At 38.8% G+C, this 9,453-nt stretch overlaps 1 protein-coding gene across 2 annotated transcripts in view; it reads left to right on the plus strand.

The window, feature by feature from the left end:
* The first annotated feature begins 1,984 nt into the window (after positions 1 to 1,984).
* The window catches only part of AREG (amphiregulin), a 9,759-nt gene continuing 2,290 nt past the window's right edge, over positions 1,985 to 9,453 (plus strand). For both annotated transcript variants that reach the window (XM_040237071.1, XM_040237073.1), the window contains exons 1-4: positions 1,985 to 2,326; positions 3,591 to 3,821; positions 6,471 to 6,672; positions 7,396 to 7,551. In XM_040237071.1, coding sequence (XP_040093005.1) covers positions 2,044 to 2,326; positions 3,591 to 3,821; positions 6,471 to 6,672; positions 7,396 to 7,551 — 872 coding nt within the window. In that variant the 5' untranslated portion in view covers positions 1,985 to 2,043. The remainder of the gene's footprint in view (positions 2,327 to 3,590; positions 3,822 to 6,470; positions 6,673 to 7,395; positions 7,552 to 9,453) is intronic.

Below are 9,453 nucleotides of genomic sequence, written 5' to 3' on the forward strand. Positions count from 1 at the left end.
TGGGTTGGGAAGATCCCCTGGAGAAGGGAAAGGCTACCCACTCCAGTGTTCTGGCCTGGAGAACTCCATGGACTGTAGAGAGTCCATGGGGTCACAGAGTCAGACATGACTGAGCTACTTTCACTTTCACGTTCAATAAGAAGAAAGAGGAAGAAGAGAGGAAGAGAAGGACGAGAACAGAATCAAAACCTATGAGAGCAGAAAGATATACCAGCCTAGGCAACAATGTGCACGCTAAACAAAATCACCATCTTTTGAAATCTGCTGGTAAGAATGTGAGTCTCTCTGAATCACAGTCACCTCATCCACCAAAAAAGATGACCATGCAGGCCCCTGCTTCACCCTGGAATGGGCAGGGTCATCTTTCTCATCTGATTTTCCACTCTCGGTCACACCTTGTCTTCAGGTATTCTTTTCATTTACACTTGCTTCTGGGAAGACCATTCAGTGACCTCTCCATCTTTCCACAATGCTTTCCATGATACACAGAACAAAACTAAACTGCATCCTGGTTTTTCATGGCACTCAATCCTTCTTATCTGATATAACAGACCTACTTTACTCTGTATCTGACTTTCACCTCCTTGAGCTACTGGTAACTGGTCATCATTTAATTATCTCCCTGTATAAAATGGAAAACAGGTGAAATATACAAAATATGGTCTCAACAAGTGTTCAATAGGAGCAAAGACATGAGTCATGACTGTTTATTTTATCCTACTAAATGTAAGGTACTATTTAGCCTCCATTATTATGACATGTCATTAAAAAACATGCAACTTTAAAAAAAGTTTCCCAGAATTAGGACACATGCCACTGTGACCCACATTCCTAAAAAGAACTGTTTTACTGGAACAGTCACGGAAGAGACAGATACCTTCAGGACAAAGAATACTTAGAACAATGCTTTTTCTCTTCTTCAAGTCATGAAAAATCAAGTTCTGGAGTTGTCTCCACATCGAAGTTAGTCAAATTAATCAACTCTCTCCCTCTCTCTTCACTTTATCTACTTGTCATGATTAAAATGCTCTACTAGGTTCTAAATGGACTCTCAAAGCTGGCCCATTCTGTCTTGGGATTCCAGAAGCAAAATTTTGGCCACCACTCTTCATCCAATGCCAATATGCTATCAGCAGAGATTATTCCTTTAGGTTAAACATTATTTAACCTAGAAATTCTCTTTTCAAAGAGAAGTTTAGTCTAAATCCTTTTATCAGAGTGGAAAGAGAGTTTAAGAGTGAGATGAGGTTGAAGGTGAATCTATCTGGCTCCTGCCATGAACAGCTGTATGAAGTCCTCCCTGCCCTTGTAAAGCTGACATTTGTCCCTCTTGTAAAACAGGGAAAATGATACTTAGATCTCCCTAGGTTTTGAGTGAGGTGGTATTGGCAATATTTTTAGTGTATTGTTCTGCCAAAAAAAAAAAATCAATCAATAACTTTGACAAGGACAGGTCCCTGGGCCACAAAAGGAAATTGGAGGGGAGGTGGTTGGAAATTCTGACTTCACCGTAGTGGGTGGGGAAGGGCCCCCCGGGTGAGATAAGGTAAATAAAGCAGCTTCTCATTAGGAGGTGGGCTCTGTAGTCATATTATGACCGTTATTGTTAAAGACATCGGGCCATTGTTAAGTCACTCCTGATCTTAAGTTACTTTAACATTTTAAAATGGATTTTTTTCTAGTTAATTCCTGTCTGTGGTAACACTAAGATCAAAGTATATTCCGAGGATTTTCAGATGGGTTGAAAGTTCGGGACTTTTGAATGTCAGCTCCTAGCTCCCAAACTCCACTCCTGGCCCTTGTATGGATCTGGTAATTTTTTTTATTTTTCAGCTTGCAGCGAGAGGTTTAATTTTCACTTCCTTCCAGCGGCTCTCTGCGCTCCCGGGAGGTGGGGCGCCTGGCATCCGTGTGTGGTTTTCGGGTAGTAACTTCTTCCCGGGAGGCCGCCCGCCTCCACCCTCCGCGGCGGCGTGACGTCACGGGCGATGCCCGGGCCCCCGCCCGGCCTATAAAGCGGCAGGTGCGCGCAGCACCTCCGGAATGTTCGCACACCTGGCGCCCGAGCCTGAGCCCAGGGAACCTGAGCCCAGACATCCCGAGGCCAGCTCCAGGAGCTGCCTCCAGCGCCCCAGGCTGGCCGGGCCTGCGAGCTCGGCCACGCGGCCGCCCGCGTCCCAGCTCTCGGCCATCACCGCCTCTTCCCGCCCGCAGCTCCCGGCCGAGTTGCCCCAGAGACCGAGACGCCGCCGCTTCGAGGGACCAATGAGAGCCCCGCTGCTGCCGCCGGCGCCCGTGGTGCTGTCGCTCCTCATCTTCGGCTCAGGTGAGGACATCCCGGCTCTGAGCTGCCCGGAGCTTCTCCCACCGAGGGCAAACAGGTCGCCCCTTGGATTTTGCTGCTGCTTCTCAAAAAAAAAAAGAAAAAGAAAGCCGCCTCTGGGTGTCCCCCGACTCTGTCCGGTGGGAAGTAATTGACATACCGGCCCCTCCTATGGAGGTAGGAAAAAGAGGCCGGGTGTCTGCCAGCAGGAGGGTGCCTGAGAATCTTTGTACTCTCACTTTAGTCCAGAGGAAGGAGAGCTTAGAGATCTTGTGATCCAGACCCTTCCTTTTACAGATAAAGAAACAGAGGTCCAGAGCGGTAAAGTGATTTCCAGAGATCTTGGAGAAGAGTAGTTAAGTCCCAGACCAAGGAGTTCTACCTCCTACCTAAATTCTCCGTCTCCTCTGTCAACTGATTTTGTTTTTACCATTCTAGAGGGCCTGGCATCGTCCCAGGGAGAAGTTCTACTTAAAAGCACCACTCTAACACTGTTTTGAGACCTAAAGAATCCGCCTGCCAAGCAGGAGATGCAGCTTCAAGCCCTAGGTTGGGAAGATCCCTTGGAGAAGGAAATGATAACCCACTCCAGGATTGTTGCCTGGAAAATTCCTTGAACAGAGGAGCCTGGCTTGCTACAGTCCATGGGGTCACAAAATAGTCCTACAAGATTTAGCCACTAAGCAACAAACGATAAAGCAGGGGCTTGAAACTGGCCCCCAAGTCTTACCTAGTCCCTAGTTTCTTCTCTATGTGAGGGCAATAATAAGAAACAATGACAGTAAGAAAATTTATTACCAACTACTATTCATATTACTTTTTACATTTGATATGCATACTCTTTTTAAAAAGGTAAGCATGTGTTAAAAAGATATTGGATTTATCTCTAGAATCTGTTTATTAAAATGGAACAGGTAACATTCTATTGTATATATGTATATATGACCATATGAAGTTATGGTCATATTGTTACCTCTTAAATAATTATATTACATTAATTTGCCTGTTTGGTGGGTTTTTTATGTGGAAATTAATGTAGATTATCTGTGGAAAAGAAAACCTAAATGAAAGAAGCTCTGTAATTGGGACAGTTGAGTTTGCTTGTTGGCAGAGTATGAAGCAGCTTTCATAAGTGACTCAATCACAAACAATAACACATGTGCAGTCACTGCTTTGAAGATAAACATTCCTTCCGAACAGAATTGACTGGAGAGAAAAGGCACCCCGCTTTACTTTTTCTTTTCTCCTCTTATTCTCACTCCCATAGCCCATTATACTGCTGGATTAGATGTCAATGACACCTACTCTGGAAAAGGGGAACCATTTTCTGGGGACAACAGTGCTGACAGATTTGAGGTGACCTCAGGAAGTGAGATTTCCTCTGCAAGTGAAACGCCTCCTGGTGGTGAACTGTCCTCGGCGATCGACTATGACTATGCAGAAGAGTATGATAATGAACCACAGATATCTGGCTATATTGTAGATGATTCAGTCAGAGGTGAGTAGAGGAGAAGGTGACAGTATAGCCTATAAGATATGTGGTTTGTATGAGCAAAGCTGCTTCAAAAGAAAAGCCTCTCCAAGATTTTCCAGTGGCTTTCTTGTGCGTGTGACTGTTGTGCATCCCGCTAGTTAAGCTGGAAACTGAGATAGAAAGAGCTTTTAGTGGGCACAACCTTTGTGTATGAAGCTCTAACAAACGTTTCATATCTGGTAAGTCTAATCTTCACAACTTTATGAGGTAGGAATTGTTACATTTTACAGCTGTGATAACTGAAGCTTAAGAAGGTTAAGCATTTTGCCCAAAGTTCCACAGCCAGAATGAGAAACTCCAATCTGTTGGATTTCAGATACTCTGCCACATGACCACTCCCTCATGTGAGAAACCAATATAGACATCAACCAATCCCATATACTTTATATCTCAGCTTTTATAGCCACTCCCCACCACCATTTTTCTCTAAATTGCTGCAGTTGGACACAAATAGGGCTTCCCTCATAGCTCAGCTGGTAAAGAATTTGCCTGCAGTGCAGGAGACTCAGGTAAGGGAACAGAAATATGTAATGGGAAAAGAATGATTGGGTCTTAGCCACTGTGTATTGTGTTGTGACATTGGTAATAATAATAGTAATATCACTTTCTGGAAATACTAAAGAACAAATATGCATGGATTTTATGTCACTAAAATCTCTGTTTAACCCCAAATCTCCTTTGTCAGTTAAGTAATAGTGACCTATAATTTCTTCTCTTCTGCTAACTGATTTTTCAAAAAGAGCATTTACTTAAAATGAGGGTACCAGAGTAAGAGGTCACTATTGTTCATTACTCTCCTATTACTTTGGAGTTTGAGGGCAGACAAGGTCATCAGTGAAACAGATCTAAATATCCTAGGAGCATCCATTATGAAGGCAGGGTTTAAAACGTCTTCTTTCCTGATCTTAGTTTCCCTGACTCCTCCCCTCTGTCTAGCTCCCAGAACTGGTGAAGGAATAGCAGGTGATAGCATGAAGACAATGACAGGTGGGAAAAGTTTTATCAAACACTCCATTTTCCTCCCTTGCTCCACTCCTCCTTTATGTGCTTTTACATAAGGTGGGAAAGGGGTCCATCTATAATTCTTATTTTGGGAGGGGAATGAGATGAGACCATTAAGAAATTTTTCTCTTAAAGATGTTTCAAGTTAGCATTTCATAAGGCCAAATGAATTGATGATGATGAATGAAAATGGTTAGGGGCCAAAATTACAATGCACTGTAAAATACAGTGAAAACTGATCCACAAAGATAATGTCTATTGTAATACTTCAGCATAGTGACTCTCTCTGTTTAAAATTTGTAATGTATCTGTAAAGTGCTGTAATATCGATTTAACATGTTTCTGTTAGAGGAACTGTTCTAATTTGGGGTACTTTTCTTATCATCAGAGGGAAGTTTCAACACAAAAATTGCATAGCCACCTATTAAACATTGCTCCTAATTTGACTATTGTTAATGTTGATATAATGACTGCTAAAATACTCAAAGTATTTAATTTTTCATTACCTTAATCACAGGGCTCCAGCTTTGCTACCCTTCCTTATGTTTCTAGAGTTCTCTATTTACTGGGCACTGCAGAACCATTATGACCAACTTTATTATGACTTTATGACTCTTTTCTCTGGGCTCACTAAATACTTGCTCAGATAAACTTATGCAGAGATTAGTAAAACAAAATGCACAGCTCTAACATAGAAACTCCTCCTTCCTATATTTAATGTGTGGGTAAACTATACCCTGCGTAGCTATAACACTGAACAAAGGTTTCTGTGAATCTGAAGAGTTAGGATGAACCCATGAAGCATCAAGTACAAATATTTCTGGACTTCTATTTTTCAAATAGATTGATCACAGAAATTAGCCCCCAGAAAGTATCAATTAATTATAATCTGTTGTAATCTGGGAATTGAAGAAAGTTAACTCTAATGTATAATTCTGTTTTCTCCACCTCAGGTAATACACACCAATTCCCAACTATGATAGCACAAGACTGATATGAATAAAGAAAATCACCAAATATACTCAAACCCCTCTTTAATTAATGGAACTGAGCTTTTCCCAGAGAAAACATAATATAATTGGGTGTTAATAGGCTTTAACATCCCAACACTGCCATTTTCTAGCTACTATCTTAGTGCAATTTACTTGTCTTTACTCTACTCTACTTTTTCTCATCTGTATCATGTGGATAGTAACAATACATTCAAGTGTGATTTGGGTTTAATTAAATTAATGCTTGTTACCAAGAACCTGGTATGTATTAAAGTAAAAACAAATGTTTAAAATACTTCATGGATTTTCTTAGACAAGTAACTCCTATTATTCCTGTTATCAGTAATAATAATACTGATACAAATAAATCAAAGTATGTTTTTAAGCTAATAAAATAACAAATGTGTTCAAATTCTAAGTGCCACATAGTACAGATATTGTCTTTGTTCAATTATGTATATGAGTTGTGTTAAAAAATGAGACTGATAAGGCTGTTACCCTGTGAACTTTCACTGCTAGGACATTTTTCTCTCATGTCTTCAAAATGGTGTTCCACATAAAGAGAGAAATAAAGATTTATTTGTCAATAAATCTTTTCTTTTCTTTTTTATTTTTTTAGTTGAACAGGTAGTTAAGCCTAAGAAAAACAAAACGGAAAGTGAAAAGACTTCAGATAAACCCAAGAGAAAGAAAAAGGGAGGCAAAAATGGAAAAAATAGAAGAAACAGAAAGAGGAAAAATCTGTGTGATACAGAATTTCAAAATTTCTGCATTCATGGAAAATGCACATTTTTAGAGCAACTGGAAACAGTATCATGCCAGTAAGTTGCCCTAAATCATATGGAATTCTATATTTCTAACACTGTGTATGAAACCCTTAGTTGCAAAAAACCATTTTTTTTTCAATATATAAACCAGTAGTTGGCAAACTTCCTTAAAGAAGCAGATATGAAACATTTTTGGTGTTGTAGGTCAAGATTATGTATGGTTATCATATAACCAATTAAAACATGGCCATTTAAAACTGTAAAAAAAACCACATTTTTCAGCTTGCGTGCTATAAAAGACGTAGCAAATGGCCAGATTTGACCTGTGGGCAATAGTTTGCTGAACCCTGGTGGAAATCATCATTTTGCAATATATATTTTACAAAACCTCTTGATAAAAAAGGAACTAAGGTAGTTTTCACTTAATGTTGTTCTTGCTTCCTTCCCTCTGAAAGCTGCTAGCACATTAAATGGTAGTAGAATGTATTAGCTGCATAACAAGCCACTGAATTCATCAGTTGGTCATACAAGGAGCACAAAGAATGAAAAGGCGTGTCCTCTTGGAATATCACACCCAGACTAATCTCAACTTGTTCTTATACTAATAGACCTTAGGCGCGAATGCATTCTACAGCTCATCATTTTGAAATACAAATAAATGCCTGGACTGATTTTTTGAATGCTAGAATTAATGATGGCTTGTGATCTGGAAAGTAAATGTAAAATTTATTGGAATCTTTTCAGTGATTATAATTTTAAAATGTGGGTTATTTGCAGATGTTATCCAGAGTACTTTGGTGAACGATGTGGGGAAAAGTCCATGAAGACTCAGAGCATGGTCGACAGCGATTTATCAAAAATTGCTTTAGCAGCTATAGCTGCTTTCGTCTCCGCCATGACCTTCACAGCTATTGCTGTTGTTATTACAATCCTGTAAGTAAGGCATGTCTTTAAAATCCCTAATAAAGTAATGCCAGGTTGATTTTTTTCTTAATGTGGTATCATATTTTACGTGAGTTATTCTATTAGTGGTACGTGATATTTGGCCATATCTTTACATTTTATTGACAATTCACAGAATATGGTTAAGTGCATTCCTTTGGCCACCATTGAAGCTTAACATATGAACCCCTTTCTTGAACTTAAAAATTGATGGTTTTGTTTCATGTTATATGTCTACTCATGGCTAGTTCTGAATCTCAGATTGTTGATATCTTTTATTAGTATATTAAGCTTAAGCAAGCTTCCCAGAAGCTAATTAAGAATTAGGTTGTCAGAGACATTGCTTTGATACTAAAAATTAACAAAGAGCTTCAAACCAGGAGCCAAGAAAAGATGTCTTCTGCTTCTGTCAGAATGCAAAATTCTGAGTTAGGAATTTGATAGCGTGGTACTGACTTATTAGAGCTTATGCCTATTTTGTTATTGTCAAATGCAATATGGGAATTCAATTACTAAAAAACAAAACAAAACATTTCCTCCATATGGCTTGGCGTAGGAAGCAGGGACAATTCTATTACTGTTTCATTCTAGCAGTATCTTCCCTGTGCTCATAATAACAGATCACTTACTTCACTTCATGACCAATGAATGTTAGAACTAGACTGTCCTAGGTAGTAGCCACTCTTGGGTATGTAAAAATGGCATTGTCTGTCAAACAAAAGTCAGTAGATTAAGGAGCTTCGGGGAGGGTGTGAATGGCTCTGTAATGACTCATGTGCTACTGGAGCTTGGGAAAAGCAAGAGTCATTATTCTAATTTTAGGTCTTGGTAAATTACTTTTAACAACTGGATTGAATACATGATCTACTACTCCTGCCATTCAGGAAACAAGGAATTATCTTCTCTCGTTGTTTACTATTAGTTTAAACTCAGATCAGCTAATGATAAAATGCTAGGTAAAACACAATTTTATCATGCACTTAAAGTTTGATGTGTGGTTTAAATTTGTTTTGCATATCCGAGAAATTATTTCGGTCTGTTGGTACCTCAAGCCCGATATGATATGCAAATATGTTTAGGAAAAATACACTCAGACACCATTATTGTTTGACGTAGAATTACAGAAGAAGAAACTGCCAGTTAGGGAAGATGTTTTGAAAGAATTATTCAAAAACTCATAATTATTCAAGTTGAAATATTTAATAACCCTTTGGAAAAGTATGGAAAAACTTTGTCATGCTTTGCTTTTCTTTTGTATTCTTCCCTGTATTTGAAACACATCACAAATACCAGCCTAAGACACAGTTGCTGCTTTTTCATAACTGAAATCAGTTTTTTCCCAAACATCACAACTAAAGTTCTTAAGATTTTAATAACATTTAGTAGATAAAAAAGCTAATAAAAATTGAATTGCTTGAACAACACTAAAACATTTCAGACCATTGAGTTTTTTGGTAACAGGTAGAAATAAAATTAGAAATATTTATTATATTTAGAAATAAAATCAATTTGTTTTTAAGCCTGTATAAAAAAAACAAAACCTAAGCATTTACATTAGTTTGTGCAAGCATACAGCCCTTCTGTGGTAAAACTATACTATCTTTTTCCAGTTGTGCCTGCAATTGTGCTGTTTTGGGGAAAAAATATGGATATGTTTCATGCCTTCTAAAAGTTTGCATCCCAATGCACATTTGTTTAAGTCTCAGTACTCTGGGAATATGTTTATATAAAATCAACATAAAGATTCCCTTAAAAGAACATTGGTGATACTTTTTAGCTGGCTTTAGTTTTGGGTTTGGTGGAGTGGTCCGTAAGTGTATAGTGGTCCATAAGGACTCATGAAAGAAATTCCTTGTGCTCATGAAACCCCAGTCAATGTATAAATGAATAGAA

This window comes from Oryx dammah, unplaced genomic scaffold (genome assembly GCF_014754425.2).
Source record: "Oryx dammah isolate SB20612 unplaced genomic scaffold, SCBI_Odam_1.1 HiC_scaffold_3, whole genome shotgun sequence".
Taxonomy (NCBI): Eukaryota; Metazoa; Chordata; class Mammalia; order Artiodactyla; family Bovidae; genus Oryx; species Oryx dammah.